Below are 25,587 nucleotides of genomic sequence, written 5' to 3'. Positions count from 1 at the left end.
TTACAGATGAGGTAACAGACACAAAGCAGCTAAGTGGCTTACCCAAGATCACAAAGCAGACAAGTGGTGGAGCCAGGATTAGAACCCAGGTTCTCTGACTCCAGAAGGGCCTGTGCTCTTTCCATCAGACCACACTGCTTCTCAGTCCTTCCTACTTACTGTGGGACAGGTGCTGTGTCTGGCCTGATTATCTTGAATATACCCCAGGGCTTAGTACAGTGCTTAAATATCACAGTTGTTGGTTGTTATTATTAGTATTATTATTGTTATTATTATTAAGAATATTTTATCAAAAAGCAAGCAAACTGCTGAGGAGCAGATCTAAATTTTTAAAACCTTCTTCTGAAAATGCTTTGAAGCTATCAAGATACTATCAGCCCAGGAATGATTAAGCACCTTCTCATTTGAATAATAATTGCTGCCATCTATTCTACAGATGTTCACATATCTGGCATGCCTCAAAGGGCAGTTTTGCAGCAACAGGAAAATTGCATGTCTGACAAACACACATGACATTTAAACTAAATTAACTTCAGGAACAGAGAATCGAATATTTTTCCTGTCATGCATCACCACCATTTAATAGGAATTTAGTATATCGGTCTTATGCTCTGAATTTTATTTGATTATCCCCTTAATACCTTTTTTTTCCTCAGTGAGCTGTGCATTAATGGTCTTTGAAAAAAGCAAAGTCAACACCATTTTAACCCACAAACTGGCTGCAGCAGGACACAGCTGAAGAAACATAAAATTGCACAGAATCATTTAGGGCAACCTGGAGGTTGAACACCTACCCACGCACATGTTTCTTCAGTTTGACTTGAGCCACACCAAAAGGGATTTGCAATTATTTTAATAGTATATAAGAAAGGGGAAATTGTGCTAAATGTGGATCTGAAAGTGAAAATTAAACAGATGCGAGGGAAATGAAAGTGAAACCAGAAGTACTGTCAGCTTTCCCAAAATGTGGGCTTTTAGCTGGACGGAACGCAAAAGGGAATTGGGAATGTTCTTCCAACCACGTCCATCTGTCTGGATAGAGCACTGTTGGAAGAAACAGTTGCGCATGTGCACACAGATTTTCCTTAACGTTAGGCAGGAACATAAGTCCTACATTACAGGAAATCTGGCTGAACTGGAATTTGCAGAAGATGAAAAGGAGTATGTTTTACAGGCTCTGGACTGTGAGCTTATTGTGGGCAGGGAATATGTCCATTGTATTGTTATAGTGCATTCTCCCAAGTGCTTAGTAGAGGGCTCTGCACACAGTAAGTACTCAGTAAATATGACTGAATGAAAGGACTTAATCCACGCCATTGTTATGATAACTGCATCAATCCCTGGCTATTTCTGCAAGGCGCTGGGCAACTAACTACCCTGGAGTACACTGAGGTGCATTTTCTTGTCTGAACAGACACCAAGGACAAAAAGCCATCTGTCTCAGATCGTGCAGGGGAATAATCGAGAAAATCAGTATAGGTTCCTGAGGTACTGTAGTCCCAGTGGACCAAAATAAAGAGCCCTGAGACTGAAGTTCCTAAATACAACCCAGCCTGTACAAGAGTTGATGGGCTGCACCACTCCTGGCTTCCTCTTCTAGGGCCACTGTGCAGCTGCTTCCAGCCTGGGGAAGACCTAAAGAGCGACTGGTGTAAGGGCCACATGGAAATACTACAGTCAGGAGAGGATTAGGGAGGCATGTGGGACAGCAGAAAAGGCAAAGAGAGCCAGCTTGGACAGGAGGAGAGCAGCGTGGCCTAGTGGTTGGAGCCTGGATCTGGGAGTCCGAAGGACTTGGGTTCTAATCCCAGCTCTGCCACTTGTCTGCTGGGTGACCTGGGGCAACTCACTTCACTTCCTCTAGTGCCTCAGTTCCCTTATCTGGAAAATGGGAATTAAGACTGTGAGCCCCACGTAGGACGTGGACTGTGTCCAACCTGAACAGCTTGTATCTACCCCAGCTGTCAGAACAGTGCCGGGCACATCGTAAGCGCTTAACAAATACCATTTAAAAAAAAAAAAAAGACACAAGAGGACCAGAGAACTGTGGTGAAGAAGCCGGGTCTGATGGTCCCTCCCAACCCTTCCTGCCACTCCTACCCAACGCTGGTCCCCCCGGTAGCCACGCCCCTCCACCCGGTCACCCTTAAGCCCCTCTCCAAGGCGGCAGAAGGCAGCGGAAGAAGCAGGGCAATAGATGTTGAGTGCTCCAAACTGCCGCTGCCTCTGTGCTGGAATTTCTGATCATCCATATCTTTGCCGGGTAAATATACCTCCTAAGGCATCGGAGCTTATGCAACTGAGATGTTTTACATGGAAATGTTGGAGAGTGGGAGAGAAGAAAGGAAAATGTTCCCTGCAGTGTGTAGCGCTAACCCAGCAGCTGCAAATGGAACAGATGGCCTTCAGGCCTCCAACACAAAAGCAATTTTACCATGACCGCTTCAGATGAAATCCCAGAGAAGAGAGGGACACAGAATGGACTGGTAGCACGAGCTGAATCTCAAAAAGGGCTGGACTGCAGTGAGTTGCTCAATATTCTTTCCCCTCCTACTTAAGACAGTGACTCCACATGGGCAGGGGCTGCATCTGACCTCATTCACTTTTACCTACCCTACCGCTTAGAATAGCGTTTGACACACAGTCAGCGCTTAACAAGTACCATTAAAACACACACAAAACAAGTGGAGGGTGGGTCAGTAATGAAATCAATCACGGGGCACCTGACATTTTAGGATGGGACTGAAGCATTCTCTGACAAACTCCCTCCTGCCACCCATGCTTTTGTGGCCAGCTGCTAGCAATGAGGATGCAGAAGAGGGAAATCCCCCCAACCCCCAGCCCGATCCCCAATCCCTGCCATGCCCCCGGGTTGAGCTCGTTTTGGGCCTGGCAGGATTCGGCCAGCACGGAATCAAATCGTCGGCCAGGTTCTGGCCAGACTTGGCTATAGCCTCTCCCGATGAGAGGGAGGCTCAGGCCAAGGAAGATAAAGGCATATTTAAATAGTCTTACTTGGCTTTACCGTTATCTCCTGAAAGCCAAAACAAAAGAAAACATTTCACTTCCTTTGCCCGGGTTTCCCTCATATGGTACCCACCAAGGAGGAAATTTTGTCTTCAGTTCTGGTAGGGTAATTCCTGAAGCTCTTACTGCCCATCTGGCTCAAACCGGGAGGGATCGGAGAAAGGAGGTGATGAAACATCTGGCCACTAGCCAGATAGCTAGATTCCTATCAAATGTATCTTAAGATACAGTTGAAACAAATTTGATACAGTCCTTAGCTCATCTTATTGTTTTGCTGAATGTACTCGCATAACTGGCCCGCTTGTTCAGTGTAGTTTTTGTAACCCCAAAAAGGAGGTGGCCTACTGCTGTGAAATCATGTATAAAAATAAAGGGAGCCAGAAAAAGAGGGAGGAGAGAAGGAAGAGAATTATAATAATAATAATGGTATTTGTTAAGCACTTACTACAAGCACTGTACTAAGGGGTGTGGGAGATACAAAATAATCAGGCCTGACACAGTCTCTGTCCCATATGGTACTCACAGCCTAAGAGGGAAGGAGAACAGGTAAGGGATCTCCATTTTACAGATGAGGAAACTGAGGCAGAGTGGCTTATTCAAGGTCATCCAGCAGACAAGTGGCAGAGCTGGGACTAGCACCCAGGTCCTTCTGACTCCCAGTCCCGTGCTCTACCTTCCAGGTTATGCTGCTCCTCAGCTACTGTGAGTTACTGCATGATTTGGGGATTGTACACAAAAAGTCATTCGATGATCTTCAGAACCCCCATGACTCGGATATAAGGGAGGTTTGGGGGGTGGTTTCACCTTGTCCCCTTCTCTGTGCAGAGCCTAACTTTGCTGAGAGTTGGTGAGCTTTCCCATGGAGAGCTGGAAATATCGAGAACCCAAGGCCCCAGAGTAAGACCCATCCAGTTTCCTAATAGCAGAAAGGAGAACAATGGATGGCCTCCTCTTCGGTGGGGTGAAATCTAGTTAGTCTAGAAAATCCTCAGGGGTTTTGGGATTGATGATGGCTGTCGCCATCAACCTGGGCTCCAATGGGCTGCCAGACAGACAGACAAGCCATGGATTGGCTGATTTGGTAAAGGGGGTGGGAGCCAACCGGGGGTGGAGAGGTCTTGGGCCAAAGCCCAAGCCCCCACTCTCTGGTACGGCTGCCACAGCTGGCTCTCGATCCCTAGGGCGGCCAGGAAGCTTCAACACTGGCACATTAATTTCAGGCGACTCTGCTCACAAGACAACCACCTCACACACTTATATTTAGCTTTCATCCCTGGGGCATCAGGTAAACCCTCTGCTACTCGCCATGATGCTTTGTGTTCATCCTACCCCGGCAAACGTCAGATGAGAGAGTCCGCCTAGGACGGCGTCAGCTTCTTAATAAATCAATCCCTAACTCCCCTGCCTGTTTTATTTCCAATTAAGGTTAAGAAATAACACACACACCTGGGGAGGAATTACTAACCGTCTGCTGAGCGTGTAATACACTGGCCACCAAGGACTGCGTGTTTATGGTGATTCTATGACAACCTCCCTTGGAAACCTGCAGTTTTGTTTTGCATTCTCTTCTAACAATCACCATTAAATCAGGGGGACTAGATACTACTGCTCTTTACCCAAGAGAACATGAGCAAGACTCAAGATCATTAGGAACCAAAAGGAGGAAGAAGTCGTCTCTCTGTCACGGGCCCGGGAGCTAAGAAACTACACTGGGTGGACGTTGATGAGGAAGGAACAAACTGATCCTCCAAGATTCCCCATCCAAATGCCTTCTCTTGGATTTGCTTGGAAAGCAAAATTTAAAAAGAAAATGGTAAAAAGAGGCAAGCAGCTCATCTCACTGCTGTGACGTGAGCTCAATCAGTCAATGGTATTTATTGAGCACTTACTGTGCGCGCAGTACCATGTATTAGATGATTGGGAGAGTACAATACAGCAGAGTAGGTAGACCGGCTTCCTGCCCCACAGGAGCTAAAGCATGTATTATCAGCCAAGACCAATGGCCACAACTGGCTCCAGATACACATTTCCAACCTGCTGGGACTATCACTCGGTACATTCACTTCAGGGTGCTACAATTTCATTCTTCGGTCCTCTGGTACCAGAATCCCACATATGGGCCCATAAGCCAAACACGCCCAAGGAGAAAAGATGATGAAGAGGAAAGATGAAATCACTTGGCCCAACTTAGAGACCAAGACAGTTAGGGGGAGAAAATCAGTCTCTCTCTCGAGATCTCTGGGCCCTAAGCTCATCCTCTAGACTGCAAGCTCATCCTCTAGACCGCAGGTTCATCCTCGAGACCACATGCTCGTTGTGGGCAGGGAACGTGTCTATTGTATTATCCTCTCCCATGTCCTCAGTACAGAGTTCAGCACACAGTAAGCACTCAATAAAAATGACTGACTGAGTGCCAGGACCATCACCCTCTGGACGACTCTGAAAAAAAGTGTCCTTTTCTACTTGGGCCCTTCCTTGTTTACTATGGCCTACGGGCAGCAAGAAAGCTGCAATAGCCTTGAGCAATCTAATTAGTAACATCTTCCTTCCTCTCTCCATGTAAGTTCCTCTCTGAGCCACCTCAAACAACCATTTGGAACGACCTATGAGTTGGTGGAGCAAAATGAGTTTTAACTCTTGGAACTGGTTGTCGCTACTAGCCAGGATGGGTTGCTGCATCCTCACACTTTCCTTTACTTCCTCCCCTGCATCCAGAACCTTGGGTCAAAGAGCAAGCCACGCCTCGTTCGGCTCTAATGAAGCAATTATCATCGGGTTCGTCGGCTCACACTCATCCCCACTCCGGGAGGAGAAGTCTTGTTTTGTCTCAGAGTTAAAACCAGGCACAAGGACCAATCAGATGCATAGTGCAGAAGGAGACCTCACCTACTTCCCGTCAAGTTTTTGTCTGAGGAGGTTAGCTGGATGCCCCACCACGGACACAGTCCACTTAGGGGCATCTTTGTGGTGTTGCAGGACCAGCCTTACTAAGGCCACAGCTCTCTGCCTGAAGACCTGGGCTCTTCTCGTATCCACCCTTCCTCTTCTTTGTCCTCAGCAGAACTAGTTTCAGTCCAAGTGACCACCCAAAGGGATGATGATAATCAGTGATCGAGAAACGGGGTGGCCTAGTGGATAGAGCATGGCCCTGGGAGTCAGAAGGACCTGAGTTCTACTTCCAGCTCCGCCACTTGTCTGTTTTGCAAACTTGGGCCAGTCACTTCACTTCTCTGTACCTCAGCTACATCATCCATAAAACGGCAATTATGTCCGAGCCCCATGTGGGACAGGGATTGTGTTCAACCTGACTAGCTTGAATCTACCCCAGCACTTAGCACAGTGCCTGGCACATTGTAAGAGCTTAACAAATACTATTAAAAGATCAAAAAAAAAAACAAGGATAGATTTAAGCATCTCCTTCCCACCTTCCACTCAGCAGAAAATACTGAAATACTCTCTTCTCTAATATAGAGTTCTGTGGGCACCAGATCATTAAGTTAAATGGCAGGTTTCCCCTACTGCGGCTGGCCTGTCCTGAGCAAGCGACAGTCGGTGGTCCTCGTAAGACGGGAAACCATGTGCAACTATCTGCGACCCGAGGGGTCTTCTCAAGGTCCTCCCTGCCCTCCCTTCCCGCACTCCCTCCAGACTTACCCGGCCCAGCAGGTTGTCCCGGAACAGTGTCTGCTGCAGCACGGGGGCCACCTCCTCCAGGTTTAACATGTGGCACAGATCCGTCAGCTCCTCCTGGCCCAGGGAGCCCGTCCCCGTGCTGTCGAAGCTGTCGAACAGCTCCTTGAGACGGGCCTCATGCTGGTCCTGCTCCGCTTCATCCATCCCATAGCCCGCCGTGCCCACCTGTGTCCGAGAAGGAAGAGGAAGGGAGACGGCGTCTTCACTCTGAAGGTTCATCACTTACACTCAAATGTACCGACTGTCTTGGCACCCTGAGAAGCCGTCCCCCCACCGGATTTGCATGGCTCAGGACTGGTCACGCCGAGCCCCCTGCTCTCGGCAGATCCCGGTGGCTTCCAAAGGCAGGGGGGGACCAGGCACTTGTGGAAGCCCCACCAGGGAGAGGTATGTCTTTTTTTAATGGTATCTGTTAAGAGCTTACTCTGTGCCAGGCAGTGCCAGGCACCGTTCTAAGCACTGGGGTAGATACAAGCTAAGCGGGTTGAACACAGTCCCTGTCCCACATGTGGCTCACAGTCTTAATCCCCATTTTACAGATGAGGTAACTGAGGCACAGAGAACTGACTGGCCCAAACTCACACAGCAGACAAGTGGTGGAGTCAGGATTAGAACACAGATCCTTTAACTCCTAGGATAGTGCTCTATCCACTAAGCCACGCTGCTTCTCAACCTTCCTGGCAACCTTCCCCTCTCAGCTCCACATTCAAGGCTGATCTCATAGGGAGGGGGGTCTTGGTGGGATCATCAGTCCAGAGTGGACCCTGAAATACAACCAACAAGGCCCCAGAAGTCTACTCTAGAAAAGTCTAGAGAAGCAGCATGGCTCACTGTAAAGAGCCCAGGCTTGGGAGTCAGAGGTCATGGGTTCCAATCCCGGCTCTGCTCCTTGTCAGCTGTGTGACTGTGGGCAAGTCACTTAACTTCTCTGTGCCTGTCACCTCATCTGTAAAATGGGGATTAACTGTGAGCCTCACGTGGGGCAACCTGATTATCCTGTATCTACCCCAATGTTTAGAACAGTGCGCTGCACATAGTAAGCACTTAACAAATATCAACATTATTATGATTATTAGTCAAATGTTGTGGGTACCTCCGGAATGCCCTTGGGCCTGCACCCTCAGAACCGAAGTATTCTCCCAGAATCCTCCACACCGTGATGACCTGGGGTTGGACCAAAATTCCCATAATCCCACAGGGCTGGAGCAGGCCACCTCCTGAGCCAGCTGGGGCCCAGGTTTACACCTCCCTGGGTGTTAGCAGGAACAAGAATCCACCCTCTTCCATCATTCCTCAGAAAATATGAAGTCTCCTTCCCTCTGCAGTGAATACTAACTGAACTCCTGCTAGAAGAGCCAGCAGAGAAAAACTTTCCTCTCACTTGCATTTTATTCCTTCCCATAGGTTTGAGTTTGCAAGAGGCTGAGGGAACGATAGCCTATATAAAAGGAGATGGCCTTTAACTCTCCTCATTCGGCGAGGCGGTGAGGTTTTTCGAGATAACTCTGGCAGGTCTGGAGGGGAGGAGAGAAGGCCCATTTCGGGTGACCCACATTCTGAATAGCTCCGGGAGTGTCTGTCGCGATTAATAGAAGAATGGAGAGGGCACTGTGATAAAAGGTGACAGGTGAGTGAAAGGAAGGTTGAGCAGCCAGCTCAACGAACACCATCCCTCCTACAGAGCTCTACCCTCTCATCCCTCATCCCTCTACAACTGGCAGGGTTTAGGGGCTGATAGAGCACAGACCTGGGAGTCAAAAGAACCTAGATTCTAATCCTGGCTTCGCCACTAATCTGCTGGTTGATCTTGTGCAAATCATTTCACTTCTCTGTACCTCAGTTTCCTCACCTGCAAAATGGAGATTAAGACTGTATGACAGGGACTGTGTCCAACCCAATTATCTTCTATCTACCCCAGCTCTTTGTACAGTCCTTGGCCCATAGTGAGCCCTTAATAAATACCATAATTATTATATTATTGTTAATATTATCTGATTGCAAAACAGGTACTGTCGCTAGGCTGCCCATCCCATCACTTGTACCCAGGGGCAGAGAAGGGTGACAGTTTCCCTGTCAAATGCCCCTTGCCCCTACTGTCTTCTAAAGTGGCTCCCCTTCCCTATCAATCAATCAGCGGTATTTCTTGAGGGCTTACTATGTGCAGAAGGGCTTGGGAGAGTACAACAGAATTAGCAGACATGTTCCCTGCCCGTAACGAGGATCCAGTCGGGAGGGGGAGACAGATATTAATATAAATAAGTAATTTATAATATATAATTTAAAGATATGTCCTAAGTGCCGCAGAGTTGGGGATGGGATGAATATCGAATGTCCAAAGATCCCAGATCCAAACACGCAGATGACACGGGAGGCGGAAGGAGCTGGGGAAAAGAGGGCTTAAGCGGGGAAAGCCTCTTTGAGGAGATGTGACCTTAACCTGTGCCCTGGAAGCCCCTGGGTTTGTTCCAGCATTTATCCAACCTGCCATGCGGCCCCTGGGAAAGGCCCCAACACACAACAGTCACTCAAATGCTCATGGCGGAAGCTACACACCAGCAAAACAACACAACTCTAGAATACCTATACCTCCTGATGAACCTCTTTCTTTCTGGACCTATTGGTTCAATTATGCTGTGTTCAGTTTGTGCTGTGGCTACGTGACAAAGCATGTTGAAAGAACTCTCCTCTGCCCACAAGCAGCATGGGAGGGATTGCGGGGGCAGGGCAGGGACCAGTGGAGATACCTGTGGGCAGGTTCTGGGACTGAAAAATCCCAGCACCACATCTGGTTCCATTTCCTGGCTCTGAGGTGTTCTGCCCTGGATGTCCCCGGAATGGACCTTCTCTACGACTCTGGGGCGTGGACACGTCACAGTGTTGTGCCCGTTCAGTTGGTGATAAAATCAGAGTCGTTCTTTTTTTCCAAACAAATTTCTGCATCACCAAGCTTTTGGACCAAAGGAGAGAAGCCTAGACTATACCAAAGATCTTCCTCTTCTTCGGCCCGCCTGCCGGTGACCTGGATGTCTGATTGGGACCCAGCCGATCTCTCTCGCTCTGACTGTGGCCCAGATCCCTATCAGATCTCGCTCTGACTGTGGCTCACCTTGAATGGGAAGACTGTCTACAGGGTTCTTTTCCAGTTCCTGGCCATTTAAGCCAATTGTGAGTGAAGATTCGCATTGCCAAAGTCTTCATTCGATTCAGGTGGCCTACAACCACCAGGGGAGATAGTGGACGAGGCCTGCTTCCCCTTATTTCGCTCTGCCTCATTTGGCTTCGACCTGGGACGCGATTACCCCCTGGACGTGGGAGGGTGGCAGGACCAGACACCAAGAGAGGTTGCTGGGCCCCAAACAGCCTCCTTGTTTATTCCCAGGCACCTCAAACTCACTTCTACCAAGAAACTCAATTAGCTTTCCTGGAACAATTAGATTGGATTTACAGGCAGAACTACTCCCTTAAGCACCAGCTAGTTTGCTGGGTGTTTTAGGTCACGCCTTGTCTGCTGTACGAAGGGAAGAAGCATTGCTTCAGCAGGGGATGTTGTCCTGGACAACACCCGACTGGCTCTCCATAATGCTGGTTGGCCAATATTAGCCAATTGCCATTACACTATTGCAGCCACTTGGCATTAATTTGCACAGCTGCTCCATTCTTTGTCAAAAGTTCAATGGCCTCTGGACAGAATCAATAGCTCCAAGGTGTCATTTTTACCAACAAGAAACTGATTACTAGTTCTAAGAGTATTTTAAAGTCTCTTTCCTGCTTCCTTTTTTATTTTTCCTTTAATCAGCATAATGGATTTCATCTTCCATCTATGTTGACCCTTATCCTGGTAAAAAGGAAAGCGCTCATTTTGGGAGTGACCGCACCGCAATGCTTGATGTCAAGACCAAGATTCACAGATGCCAAATACAAATCATCTCCCAAGAAGACACTCCCCCACTTAAATCAATCCATAGTATTAACCGAGCATCCACTAGGTGGGCAGCATTGTGCTAAGCACTTGGGAGAGGACAATCTAAAGGAAAATATAGCATTCAAAATTGGCTATGGTTAAGGAAGCAACACAAGAATCCAACTTCACAAGCAGTGAACACATCAAAGAGCAGGAACACACGTAACTGGAACTGAAAATAAAAAGTATGTGTAATCTTTCATAAAAGAATTAGGGTGTTTCCTAGTAGCATGTGTTTTCAGACTTGACTGCAACTTTCACTGATCAAGCGACAAGCCTAGGCAGGACCAGTGACCTCTGAAAGGCAGGGGAAGCAACAGAGCTAGTCCACTCCAAGATATTAATCCAGATACCTGATGGGCTCATTTTGCTACAGGGGTCCACAAAGCATAAAATTGGTCATGTATGAAGTGACAGAATTGTAGTTGTAAAAATGGACTGGAAAACTGAAAGGAAAGACATTAGGCTGACTGAATCCAGGTAAGGGTGAAGGGTGGAAAGAGCCCAAGCTTGGGGTGACAGGAAATCAGGGTTCTAATTCCAGCTCTGCTGCTAAACTGCTGTGTGCCCTTCAACAAGTCATTTACGCACTGTACAGTGCTCTGCACATAGTAGGCATTCAATAAATACCACTGATTAATTGATTTAATCACGGTGAGACCATAGTTTCCTCAACTGTTAAATGGGGATAAGATACCTGCTTCCTCCCTCCGCTGAGCTTGTGAGCCCCAAGTGGAACCGGGAAGTGACAACTCTGATGATTTCTACCCAAGTATTTAGCATAGTGTTTTGGTATACAGGAAGCACTTGGTGAATACCCTATTGTAAATGGGGAAAATAAGTGTTGTCTCAACTTGGTCAATATTTTAATTATCTGGCAAAAGACTTAAATACAGCAAGACACCCTAAAACAAGAATACCATCTGAACTTGTGAGCTACGTACCCCCAGTGAAAGGGCTTTGGACATTCACTTCCTGTTAATGTAGCAATCAAAGCTGCCTTTCTTTTAAAATGTATCATCTTTTTAAAATCCACATTCATGTCCAGACCATTAAGAGATTTTGGGAAAAAAAAGGTTCCACATAACTGAGCCATTCTTTTGTCAAAAATTTAAAGAAAATAGGTGCCAGTTGTTTTCTTAGAATGAAGAATAAATAGAATGCAATCTACCTTGGTTTTGGAAACTGCTGATAACACAGGATGATGTGGATAGAAGTCACTGACTGACCAATTACTTAAATTGGGTAGTGGCTGCATCCACTTAAATTATTGAAATTGGGGTGGGGAGTTGGGGGAGAAGGAACCTGCTGTTATGTTACCCAGAGGAAAGAAAAGGCAACTGAAACCAGAAACCAGGGAACTCTCTCAAGAATGGACTGGGAGAGCAGTCAACCACAGACTACAGATTAATTTACAATGCCAAAGGAGAAGATAGTCTAGAATTTAAGGAAGAAACCACCATCTCTGGCATGAACTATAACAGGATGTCCCCATCAGTCTTCCATTTTATCCACCCACACTCGGCAACTCCTGACTTACAAAGCCTTAGAACGAATGGGACCCAGGAACAAATAGGTAGCAATAATGATAATGGTGTTTATGAAGCACTTGCTATGGGTCAAGCACTGTACTAAGCGCTGGGTTAGCTACCAGACAAGCAGGCCGGACACAGACTGTGAGCCCCAAGTGGGACGGGACAAAGGAGGTATAGGCACCCACATCAATCACTTAACTTCTCTGGGCCTCGGTTACCTTACCTGTAAAATGGGGATTAACACTGTGAGTCCCGTGTGGGACAGGGACTGCATCTGACCTGATTAGCTTGTACGTCCCCCAGCACTTAGCACAGTTCTTGCAACACAGTAAGTGTTTAACAAATACCATTATTATTATTAATAAAAATAATGAACTCTGGACATGAGATCCAACTGGTAAATCCAAGTTCAACGCTTTAGTAATTGCAATCTAATGAATAGTAATAATGGTACGTTAAGTGCTTATACTTTGTGATGAGCAGTGGGGTAGATGCAAAATAATCACAATCTAAAAGGGAGGGAGAACAGGTAAGCTATAAGCTATAAGCTCCTTGGGGTCTGGGATCATGTCTAACTCCACTGTACTCTCCCAAGCGCCCAGAACACTGACGATCGAGCAATATTGCTGATTAATAGAAAGTGGCTTGTAATCACATCACCCTTAGCTAGAGTTTAAGTTCTGTTCTAGGGCTTTTCAGGCCAGGCAGAGTGAGAAGGGTACGGAGACTGGCAGGGGAAACAAAACGACAGAAGAACACAATGCCAGAGTTGCTACTAAACCCCGGTCTTTTATCTCCCTTCCAGATGGCCCAGCAGCTGAGCTACTGGGTGGAATGTCTGGATTGTCTTCTCCGCTCAGTGGCTTTCTTGGCTAGTGCATAATAATAGGTGCCGTTGGAGCAGTATTCAGACAGACACAGCTGATAAGAGTCTGAAGGCTAGGCAGGGATCAGTCACTCACCAAGAGATGCAATATAGCAGGCACTCAAGAAAGGCTCTATATTCAATGAGGGCCAGAACCTCTTTAAGTAAAGCCTTGGATCTGCTTCTCTATCACAGGGCTGGGCGAGCTGAATCCTCCCCACAAACCAAATGTAAAAAATACAGTCTTGCGTGAAATAAGGACATGGCTGCAGATTTTTCTGGGCTAGGATGATGCATAAATCTCCTCTGACCACATTTTGACAAGTCAATGGTAAAGAGTTAAGAGGTCAAATTTCAACTTTTTCTGGGAAACACAGAGTAGTATTTAAGCTATTACTGAAAAAGCTGGCTCTTACTCATATGTCTCTTTCTTTCTATGGGTGGGTGTGTCTTAATGTTCCCTTCCCATGACCAGTTCTCTCCCAGGGAATCCGTTTCCCCCCAAAACCCGATTCCTGATCAACCCACTAGCACACGCAAAGGAGTTTCTGAACCAACTTCCTTGTTGCATTGATATAATGGAGAACATTTAGGCAAAATATATTTGCACTTTCCCCGAGAAATTAATTACACTTGAGGGCACGGCTAAACTGGATCACTATTTACTTCGAGGATAATTATATTTTTAAGACTTAATGGATTCACACCCGGAATCAAGCCTCAAACCCCATACTTTGGTTCCACAAAATAGAGAGTTGGATTACCTAATCAGGGAGCTGACATGGGGCTGGGAGAATAGTACAATTAGCCGGGCCCAGTGTGGGCTTGGTAACCTGTAATCAGATCCTAAGCACTGCCACAGTGAGCTGGAACACAGAATCAGTAGCTTTGTCCACTTCATTTTTGGACAAGGTAAGCTGCTTGCCTCAGTTTTACTGCTGCAGCCATACTGGCACCTAGCCACTAAAGGGTCAGAGCACAGGCAGCTCTGAAAGTGTCCCCGGGGCTCTAAACACTGCAGCACTCCATTTCTCACACCCACAAACAATTCTGTATTTCCTTAAAGTCACTTCTCTTATTAAATGAGCAGAAGAATATGTTCTAGCTACTCTGTCCCATCTGTGCGATACTCCGCAGAGCTGAGGGAATGGGAATCGATCAGCTGGACAATGAAGGGGCTTCTTAATTTCCAATCAAGATCATCACCTGCACTCAGCCCTCCTCAACTGTATTTACCAAGCATCTGCGTGCAGAAGACTGTACTGGACACTGCCAGAATCACTTTTGAAAGAGAGACAAATCAGAATTAAGGCAGATTCTGACCTCTGCAGCCCAGATCTAACTGAGGCAAAGTCTTGTGGTAAGAATCCAAGCGGCATTACCTTGGTCGTTTTGAAATATTCGGAACCAGTTACAAGTCCCATAAAAAGATTTAAAAGAATGAGAGCAGTTTAATGTTACCACTTCTCAGAAGTGGTGCAGACTGAACCGGGCAGTGCTTTATCAGTGTAAAACTACCAGAGATGCAATACAAACTGACAAATTATATATAATTGGCACCACTATTAACTGATGGAGTGGTTTGTATTTTTAAACCTCTCGCAGTGAAATAGAAAATTGGACCCATTTTGACAAAAACCGGGAAAGATGTTCTTTGATGAGAGAATCGACTGCTCACAAGTCCTTTCCCGTGTCCCATTCTCCTCCCCATGAGTTCCTTTGATACAACAGATAATTGCACGCCGAGATCGAGACCACTCCCTATTGTGCCGAGGTCCCATTAAAATGTTAGACATTGAAATTTTTGATGCAAGACTTGTGCTCATTGTCTTCTACCATTTACGGTCGGACATCCTTTAAAGCGGTGTTCTCACTAATGGTAGTGTCTTTGTTTGCTCTCAAACCCATTTTAGTACTCAGATGAGTCCCTTCGTTTCCCAAGCTATTTAGATTAGGGATCATCCTCGGCACCCCCTCTAAATGCTGGATTGCATCCAAGCCTCTATCAATGGACAGGTGGACCACGGCATGTCCAGGGTCCTCATGTTCAAGTGGTGACCTGCCTCGCGACAGTCACTCACTCATCCGCTTGAGTGTTTATGGAACGAGCACGGTGCTTCAGCCTGCCCTACTTTCTTTGTCCTTAGACATTCTAGGAATCGCCATAATCCCCTTCGAATCACCATTCCCCACAGAACCGAACCCTCGATGTGGTTTCCATCACATCGAGCGGGGACACGCAATAAAGCGGGTCAAAAACGTACCCTGATTCAGGAGGAAGGGTCCGGCACAAGAGTCACTAGGTGCTTCCCCCAAAGACGGTCGAGACGGATATTTACCGAACAGCTGGAACTCCGTCGGGGCGGCTTTGAAGGGATGACTGTAGACAGACCTAAATACTGCTTCTCTCGCAATTTACTCCGTAATGGACTTTCCCAAAATAATCAGCCTAAAAATCTGAACGGTCGTCAACCGACATTTCAAGACAACGTGCTGACTGTTTTGATTTTCTCATTCAATAGTCGGGTTTGTATCCAGTACTCATCGGCAACCTTCAGTACGACACACTGACTTTCACACACGGTGAAAGCAGAATGATCACATAATAGTTACTTTGTCTGGAAATCAGCAACGGTTACTTAGATGGCTGAACAATCTCCCTGTGCTCTCATTTTGTTTCCACCTTAAGCCAGATTTATCAGTGCTGGGCCAGGAACGGACGGCTCGCAGCTCGGCCCACACCGTCAATTTTACTGGGGACAGCCATGACCCTTTCTATCGTCCAAGGAAGACTCTGCAGGCTCAGAAAACGTTCCCTGCCCACGAGGGCCTAGAATTTTCATTCACCAACCTTCCAGGCTCCAGTTTGGCTAATATATTCCTGGCTTTCACGCAGGACTGGAGAGGGTGCTTCTGTTCCATCCCCCAACTCTCCCTCCCATCTGTCTCCTTCCTTAGATATTCCAGGATGGACACTGATTTAAAATCCTCTTTTAAAATCTTCCCAAAAGCCTAAAAAAGAACTCCCACCTGCCCAAGGCTGCCTCGAGCTCCTCAACCCAGGGACGGCCTCATTTCCAGAAAGTGGTCAATACCCTAAGCTCTTGCCGGACTGGATTCTCCCAAGAGCTCAGGACAAGGCTCCGTCTCCGGTAGGCGCTCAAGAAATACCTCTGATTGACTGACTACTCCCCACCTACCTCCTCTTCCCTGCCGCCGACGGCTGTTGGGCTTGCAACTCGGCGGTGGAGGAGGTCGGGGAGGGTCTGGCCCAGGTCCTCGGGGGAAGATGCGGGCCCGGGGGATGGGCGATCAGCTTCACCGTGTCCTCAGCAACCCGAGATGCGTTTCCGGCCCCCGCATCCCATCGCCACCGGCCGAAAGACGATACGGTCCTGGCTGCGGCAACGGACACCGACCCACCTGGAAAAGCCCCCGGCCGGGTCATTCATTCATTCATTCAATCCTATTTGTTGAGCGCCTGGTGGGGGCAGAGCGCTGTACTGAGCGCCCGGGAGGTGCACTACAGCAAAAAAGGGGGACGATCCCGGCCCCCCTCGTGCTTACAGTCTAGGGGTGGGGGGTCCCGGGGCCGGGTCATTCATTCAATCCTATTTATTGAGCGCCTGGTGGGTGCAGAGCGCTGTACTGAGCGCCTGGGAGGTGCACTACAGCAAGAAAGAGGGACGATCCCTGCCCCCCTCGTGCTTACAGTCTAGGGGTGGGGGGGTCCCGGGGCCGGGTCATTCATTCAATCCTATTTATTGAGCGCCTGGTGGGTGCAGAGCGCTGTACTGAGCGCCTGGGAGGTGCACTACAGCAAGAAAGAGGGACGATCCCTGCCCCCCTCGTGCTTACAGTCTTGGGTGGGGGGTCCGGGGCAAGGCCTCCCTCCCCCCCCAGCCCTCTTACCTTGGGGGGGGCCCTTCTCCGGAGCCCCGGCACCGCCGGCGAGGCGAAGGGGAGAGGTTTGGGGGAGCGGTGCGGAGAGGGGGCAGCCGGGTCCGGGAGGACGGCCTTCGAAAGGGCACAAATAGGAGCAGAGCAACAGCGTCATTTCCAGCTGGAAAGGGGGCGGGGGGCTGCAATGTGCTGCTCGGGGGCCGGTCCCTTCCCCTCCCCCGGTCCCCCAGTCCGGCCCCGGGCCCCCTCCCCCGTGCCCGTGCCCCTGCCCGTGCCCCTGCCCGGAGGCTCACCCGCTGTGCCCGCTGTCCCGGGCCGGCCGGCGCTGGCGGGGCCGCGACTGCGAGGTTTCAAACGGAGGCGGCCGCTGCGGGGCGGGGAGAGGAGGAAGGGGGTGGAGCCGAGGGCGGGAGGGGAAGCTGAGCCCCCTTCCCCTCTGCTCCCCCTCCCCTTCCCCCCTCCGCTCCACCCCCTTTCCCTCCCCGCAGCACTGTGTCATTTGCATATATTATCATTACCCTGTTTATAGTTCATTCAATAGTAGTTATTGAGGGCCTACTTATGTGCAGAGCGCTGGACTAAGCGCTTGGAATGGACCATTCGGCAACAGACCATCCCTGCCCATTGACGGGCTTACAGTCTCATAATAATAATAATGTTGGTATTGATTAAGCGCTTACTACGTGCCGAGCAATGTTCTAAGCGCTGGGGTCGACACAAGGGAATCAGGTCGGCCCACGTGGGGCTCATAGTCTTCATCCCCCTTTTACAGCTGAGGTCACTGAGGCACCGAGAAGTTAAGTGACTTGCCCAAAGTCAGACAGCTGACAAATGACAGCTGTCTCATCGGGGGAGACAAAAACAATAGCAATAAATAGAATCGAGGGGATGGACATCTCATTAACAAAATAAATGGGGTCATAAAAATATCTAATAATAATGTCGGTATTGGTTAAGCACTTACTCTGTGCAGAGCGCTGTTCGAAGCGCTGGGGGAGATACAGGGCGATCAGGTTGGCCCACGGGAGGCTCACAGTCTTCAGCCCCATTTTTACAGATGAGGGAACTGAGGCCCAGAGAAGTGAAGTGACTGGCCGACAGTCACACAGCTTACAAGTGACAGAATTAGAACCCATGACCTCTAACTCCGAAGTCCGGGCTCTTTCCACTGAGCCACGCTGCTTCTCATAGACTCAAGGGGATGCACACCTCATGAACAACATAAATACAGAAGCAGCGTGGCTCAGTGGAAAGAGGCCAGGCTTGGGAGTCAGAGGTCATGGGTTCGAATCCCTCTCTGCCACTTGTCAGCTGTGTGACCGTGGCAAGTCACTTCACTTCTCTGGGCCTCAGTTCCCTCATCTGTAGCATGAAGACTGTGAGCCCCACGTGGGACAACCTGATGACCCTGCATCTACCCCAGCGCTTAGAACAGTGCTCTGCACGTAGTAAGCGCTTAAGAAAATACCAACATTATTATTCATCGCGATGATGTCTTGTTCCCTTTTGCTCTGCCATCTGGCTCCCCCCTTTAGGCCGCAAGCCCGTCATTGGGCAGGCATGGTCTCTCTCTGTTGCCCAACTGTCCATTCCAAGCGCTTAGTCCAGTGCTCTGCACATAATGACGCTCAATAAATATGAATGAATGAATGAATGAATGAATGAATGAGGAGAAGGGGGCGGGGCCGGGCCTGAGGGGCAGCTCCCCTTGGCTACTGCGCACGCGCGATCCCCCGCCCGCGCTAGTGCGCACGCGCGACCCCCGCCCCCTCCCCTCGGCCCCACCCCCCGGCCGGGCCCCGTTCTTCCCGCCTGCGCTACTGCGCACGCGCGACCCCCCTTCAGTCATTCAATCATTCACTCGTATTTACTGAGCGCTTCCTAGGTGCAGAGCTCTGTACTAAGCGCTTGGAAAGTACAATTGAGCAACGGATAGAGACCGCCCCTGCCCTACAACGAGCTCACAAGTCTAAAAGGGGGAGACAGACAGGAAAACAAATCCAGGAGTCCGGCATCAATAGCATCAACATACATAAATAGAATCATAGATAGATACACATCATTAATAAAATAAATGGAGTAATAATGGTGGTATTGGTTAAGCGCTTACGATGTGCAAAGCACTGTTCTAAACGCTGGGGTCGATACAAGGTGATCAGGTTGTCCCACGTGGGGCTCACACTTTTAATCCCCATTTTACAGATGAGGGAACTGAGGCACAGAGAAGTGAAGTAACTTGCCCAAAGTAACACAGCTGGCAAGCAGCGGAGCCGGGATTAGAACCCATGACCTCTGACTCCCAAGCCCAGGCTCTTTCCACTGAGCCATGCTGCTTCTCTAATATAAATATATATATATGATACATACAAATATGCACAAGTGCTGTGGGGAAGGGAAGGGGGTAGAGCAGAGGGAAGGAGAAGGGGGAATGGGGAGGAGAGGCGGAGCGGAGGGAAAGGAAGGGTTCAGTCCTGGAAGGCCTCCTGGAGGAGGTGAGCTCTCAGTAGGGCTTTGAAGAGGGGAAGAGAGTTACATTTACCATATTCACCTAACTGCACTAACAGCTTGGAAAAAACCCAACCGAAGCGAAATACAGGGTGTCTGCCTTATCGTCGTTCTTGCGATAGTATTTATTGGACCCCACTATGCATCAAGCGCTGTTCTAAGCACAGGGGTGGATACAAGTTGATCAGGTCGGACCCAGTCCCTGTCCCATAGCGGGCTCGCAGTCCAAGTAGGAGGGACAGTAGGTGTAAGAATCCCAGCTTTACGGATGAGGAAGCAGAGGCCGAGAGAAGGCACGTGATTTGCCAGGGTCACACAGCAGGGGCAGGATTAGAATCCAGGTCCTCTGACAGCCAGGCCCAGGCTCATAGCTAAGTGTGCTCCCCCAAATGTTAAGAACAGTGCCGTGTACACAGCAGATACTCAGTAAATACCACTGAGTGAACCCAGAGGTCAGTTTCAAGGTAGACCAAAGAGACCTGAGAGTTCACATTTGTCCCCATCCTGTGAAATTGATATTTTTTGCCAAATAATTTTTAAGGGGCCAGGGTTGCTTCAGTTATGAGGTTTGTATTTCACTGGGATTTGTTGCACCCACTTAGTGGATAAAATGTACGCAATTAGCAAATTAAAAACACTAGATGGTCTAAATTTGAAACCAGTGTTACGTAAAAGACAATGTATCAAGTGTTTCAACCAACTAGATGATGTGCTGACACCACTGGATATGGGCCAAACTGAGCTCCTAGCCTTCTCTCCCAACCACCTTCTCTTTTTAACCCTCCCCTCCTTGTCCAGGGTACCTCCATTCTCTTCTTCCCAAAGCTCCCAATTTGGGTGCAGTTTATGACACCTCTTTCCTCTTTCCATTCAATCCGCCTCCAATTCTGGCAGTTTCTTCCTCTCCAGCAAAGGTTGTCAACAGGGGGTTAGCAACCCGGGGTACTTCAAAGCACTCTGGTGGGGCTGGGGGGTTGTACATCCATTACTGCAGACAATGGGAAGAGATAATGGGGACTCCTGGGGAGCAGGTGACAGAGGGGCTCTCAGTCCCTAGCCCACTGTTTTCTTTTGACACCTGCTCCAGCTATCCACTTAAGAAAGGCAAGGGTGTATGTGTGTGGTGTGTGTGTTTGTGTGTGGTGGGGAAGCAGGAGAGTTGGGGGAGGGAGTCTGGATGAAGATGGGAGCCAGGGAGGGAGTATAAAATGGAGGAAAACTTCAAGTAGAAACCCTGCTACTGCAGGGGCACAGATTTTGTTTTCCTTTACTGCCCGGTATGGTAGATAAAGCACGGGCCTGGGAGTCAGAAGATCATGGGTTCTAATCCCAGCTCCGCTTCTCGTCTGCTGTGTCTGCTGTGTGACCTTGGGCAAGTCACTTCGCTTCTCTTGACCTCAGTTCAAAATGCAAAATGGGGATTGAGACTGTCAGCCCCATGTGTGGCAGGGACTGTGTCCAAACCAAATTTCTTATATCTACCCAAGCACTTACTACAGTGCCTGCTACATAGTAAGCGCTTAAATGCCATATTATTATTATATTCTTATGGTATTTATTAAGCACTTACTATATGCCAGGCACTGAACTAAGCGCTGGGATAGATATAAGACAATCAGGTTGGACACCATCCCTGTTCCACATGGACTCACGGTCTTAATCTCCATTGTACAGATGAGGTAATTGAGGCACAGGAAAGCTAAGTGATTTGCCCAAAGTCACACAGCAGACAAGCAGCGGAGCCGGCATTAGAACCCAGGTCCTTCTGAGTCCCGGGCCCGTGCTGTATCCATGAGGCCTCGCTGCTTCTCATGCACGGTTCTTAAGAAAGCCTGAAAACCCAGGCTTGGAATTACTTCACGGATCCACCCCTACAACGCCCATACCCTGGCACAAGTCTTCATCCGTGGCTTAACGGAAAGAGAAGCAGGCTAGGAGCAGCAGCCTTGATTTGGGGGGAAAGATGGACAGACTTTGGATCCTTTATCTGCCTCTCCTTGGGACTAGAGGTGAGCGGTTGAGCAGAGTCCTGTCCTGGGGGAGGGGAGGGAGGAAGGAAAGGCCACATCTGACACAACAGAATGGTGGTCTTCGGCCAGACGGGGACACACTGACGGACCCTCTGGAGTGGGAGGGGAGCTATTTGTGCCACTCCATTTCTTTCTCTGAAAAGAAATCCCCCAGCTTTGCCCCAGTGGTGCGCTAAATTCTCCACACCCTTCCTTGACACTGCAGCCCCACGTTTGACTCTGCTCATTTCAGCTCCCCTTGTTTTGGGAGGCTGTTGGGGTTTGATTTCCCAGAAAAGGTCTGGAACCCGGGAACTCTGCTCTCAGAGTCTGGCAATGGGGAGAAGGACAGATGTTTCATGCTTATTTAGTTTGCCAGAGGTAGGTGGCCCTGAGCAGCTGTTGGGAAGCAGTATAACCTGCTGAAAAGAGCATGGGATGAGAGTGAAAAGAGCACGGGATGAGAATGAAAAAAGCACGGGATGAGAGCCAGGAGACCCGGCTTTTAGTCCCAGCTCAGTCATGGCCACTCAACCTCTCTAGGCCTCAGTTTTCTCTTCTGTAAAATGGGGATAAGATAGCTGCTCTCCCCATCTCTGAGACTGTAGACACCACATAGGCCAGGGCCTGTGTCTGATCTGATGAGTTCCTTCCTGCCCTAGTACAGCATTTTGACACTTAATAAATGTTTACAAGTATTATTATTGTCAGCGGGATGTCTGAGATGAGAGGAAGACTTTTTTCTTCTTTATTCCATTTGCATAATCTGCTGCTCTGCACCCCTCCCTGTTTTCTTGTTTGGTTGTTTATGTTATGTATTAAGCGCTCATTATGTGCCTCCTTGCTAACAGTGGGAAAAATCCTTTGGAGTTGTGACCCTTGAGGAAATGATGAAACTCAGCTCCCTCACCTGGGTGTGTCCCATTTTGCTCTATTTTCCTGGGAGAGAAAATCCCCCAAATAATTAACTTCAACTGGAATAATACTGTTCCGAAGTTCCAGAAGGAAACACATAATAACATACAGATGGTAGAAAAATCGGGAAGTTAAACACCAACCGGGGAAATAAGGATCATTAATGATGATGATGGTATCTGTTGAAAGCTTATTAGGTGACAGACACAGTTCTAAACGCTGGGGTAGATACAAATTAATCAGTCAGACACAGTCCCTGTCCCTTATGGGGCTCACAATCTAGGTAGGAGCAAGGACAGGTATTGAACCACAATTTTACATATAAGGAAACCGAGGCAGAGAGAATTTAAGTGATTTGTCCAAGGGCACACAACCAGCATTGATTAGAACCCAGATCCTTTGTCTCCCAGGCCCATGCTGTTTTCACTAGGTCACGCTAAAAGAAAAAGCAGACCAGTGGAAATTAAAGAGGGGTGGGAAGAAAAATATGTTTTTTATATTTGCCTTAAAAAATCCGCAGGACAACATCTGAATTTCTAAATGAAATTTAGATACTTAGAAATCCAGTTCATAATAATCACTGCTGTATCTCCTCTTCGGCTCTTTGCTGCCACAACGCGTTTGTTCTACGTAGCACACCTCGGGCTTGCCTGTCCATTTTATGCAGAGGCAGGAAAATAAACAATCACCCTCCCATTCAGTGGCCATAAAATTAAGCTTCCTCTTTGTTAGAGTCGCCTTGGTAACCAAGATGAATTTTTCACCTCTGGTTCCCTTCAGCAAGAAATCATTACACTGTCTTTGCAACTCATGATGTTGTTGCTGTAGAAATAAATTTAATCCCTGCAGGGAATGGATACGACTTTATTAATGCAAAAGCTCGGATAGAGATATCTCTTCCTAGGAGACCACAAGACTTTTGCATTAATCTGAGCCAGAGCCGGATTTTAGTTTCTAATGAACTAGTATTTTCCAATATTTATTTTTTAACCTTTAGAACCGATGTGCCATTATAAAAACCTTTCATGCAAGTAAATTGAGAATATTAATGATTCTCATTTCTAATTAGAATCTTAGATTTGATGAGACCCCAGACGGATCATCACTGATATATTCATACACACACACACAAAATGCAATCACTGATGAATGATAAGCACCTTTCTGAGTCTGGGGATGCAGTTAAATGGTACCAGAGCCTGTTGGTTTGTAAAATGTCAATGCTTCTCTGTCACTCATTTTCTAGGCCTGCCTGTCAGGTGACCCCTGACTGGAAGCCCACTGTGACCAGGGAACCTATCTTTCCCTGTGAGCATCGTTGTGAGACTCATGTGGGACAACCTGATTACCCTGTATCTACCCCAGCGCTTAGAACAGTACTCTGCACATAGTAAGCGCTTAACAAATACCAATATTAATTTCTCTGTTCTGTACTTCTCAATCATTTAGTGCAGTACCTTGCTCCCAGTGAGTGCTCAATACTCGCTACATAACTCATATTTACAGCTCCCTCAAACAGTCGGATTTATTGAGCGCCTACTGTAAGCAGAGCACTGTATTAAACACTTGGGAGAGTACAACCCAGTTAGAAGACATAATCCCTGCTTTTTAAGAGATTACAGTCTGGTCGGGAGGACGGACCCAATCGGTCAATCTTCCACAGTCTACCGGGGAAAACTCCCCTCAAACCAACTCTCGCCTTACCTCCATTTTCCAAGATATCTCCCAGGGTTTTCTCATCACTTCAGACGCAGGGCCTGAAATGGCCACCAGAGATGGAAGATGAGCCCTCGGGGAGGCTCTGCCATTTCAGGTCTTCTCTGTGGCCACTGCACCAGACGTCCTTGGCTCGGGGCAGTGTCGGAACGCCTGCGCTGCTGTTGGAGAAACAGAGATAAGTGACAGCATCAAGGGGGCAAGGAAAGTCATCGGCAGAATCAGAACCGGAATTGGACATTTCCCATTTGAACGAAAAGCAGTATCATCCAAGGGATAGAGTGTGGGCCTAGGAGTCAGAGGACCTGAGTCCTAATCCTGTCTCCACCATTTGTCGGCTGGGTGACCTAGGACAAGCCCCTTTTTTATGGTATTTAAGTGTTTACTATGTACCAGGCATTGTTCTAAGCACTGGGGTAGATACATGGGCTCACAGTCTTAATCCCCATTTTACAGATGAGGTAACTGAGGGACGGAGAAGTGAGCTGACTTGCCCAAGGTCACATAGCAGACAAGAAATCCTGACTCCCAGACCCATGCTCTATTTCTCTGTGAAAATGAGGATTAAGACTACACACCTCATGTGGGACATGGACTTTGTCCGACCTGATTAGTTTGTACTGCCACAGTGCTTAGTACAGTGCCTAGCTCATAATAAGCTCTTAACAAATACTATTAAAAAAAACAAAACCTCTTGGCATTCCTTTTCCTAACTGGGAGCTTGATTAGCCAACTGAACAATGTTTGGCTCTTGTCCTCTTCCTGTCAGGGGTCCCATGGGGTCAAAACGACTCCTTTCCAAGGCTCCTCTGGGTGGGTGGGCATGTACCCCTGCCCATCTGGGCTGAATAGGGACTCTAAAACTCATCCCATCCAGGGCAGGCGAGGCAGGGCTGCAGTGCCTGATGAAGGTGGGGCTCTGTGAAAGCAAGAAAGCTCCAGAAACGCCCCTTCCTCCCCCTTCTGGTCCCCTGTACTCTCCTTGCACATTCTAAAGCTTAAAGGTGCAAGATGGAAAAGCTCAGGATTTTAAGTCCGAGCCCCCGCGCAGGAAGCACGTATTTGGGAAGCCAGAAAGCTCGGCAGAGAGAGGGCTGACTTTGAAACGTTAAGGGGATTCCACCAACAACTCGGGTGGGGAGGGGGGTGCTAAATGGACTCACTTGGTTTGGGGATATGAGGAGGCACAGGTCTCGACCTCATAGCCCCAGGCCACTAATTCCTGTCCTGTTTCCATGCTCCCACGTGGGATACTTCACTCCACTGAGTCTTTTTCCAATCCTCTTGCCTTTCCTTTAAACTTGGATCTGTTCCCTTCAAGCACTTGATTTAACTCCACCCTCAGTCCCACAGCTCTTAAGTTCATACCCATAATTTATTTCATGTCTTTCACCTTTACACTGTAACCCTATGAGGGTAAGAGAATGCATCTCACACCTCTGTTGTATTGTTCTCTCC

The 25,587-nt window shown here is 48.2% G+C and overlaps 1 protein-coding gene across 6 annotated transcripts in view; it reads right to left on the bottom strand.

The window, feature by feature from the left end:
• The window catches only part of NIN (ninein), a 78,545-nt gene extending 61,189 nt beyond the window's left edge, over window positions 1-17,356 (bottom strand). For 5 of the 6 annotated variants that reach the window (XM_016226783.2, XM_007663088.2, XM_039914028.1 and 2 more), the window contains exons 1-3: window positions 17,278-17,356; window positions 16,282-16,504; window positions 6,682-6,885 (exon numbers count right to left, since the gene is read on the bottom strand). In XM_016226783.2, coding sequence (XP_016082269.2) covers window positions 6,682-6,864 — 183 coding nt within the window. In that variant the 5' untranslated portion in view covers window positions 6,865-6,885; window positions 16,282-16,504; window positions 17,278-17,356. Of the gene's footprint in view, window positions 1-6,681; window positions 6,886-16,281; window positions 16,505-16,993; window positions 17,074-17,277 lie in introns of those variants that run through there. The other variant, XM_029079334.1, reaches the window with a different exon arrangement.
• Between the last annotated feature and the right edge of the window lie 8,231 nt (window positions 17,357-25,587).

This window comes from Ornithorhynchus anatinus, chromosome 14, assembly GCF_004115215.2.
Source record: "Ornithorhynchus anatinus isolate Pmale09 chromosome 14, mOrnAna1.pri.v4, whole genome shotgun sequence".
In the NCBI taxonomy this organism is placed as follows: Eukaryota; Metazoa; Chordata; class Mammalia; order Monotremata; family Ornithorhynchidae; genus Ornithorhynchus; species Ornithorhynchus anatinus.
Note: the sequence above shows the minus strand (reverse complement) of the source record. Positions and strands in the feature narration are given on the sequence as shown.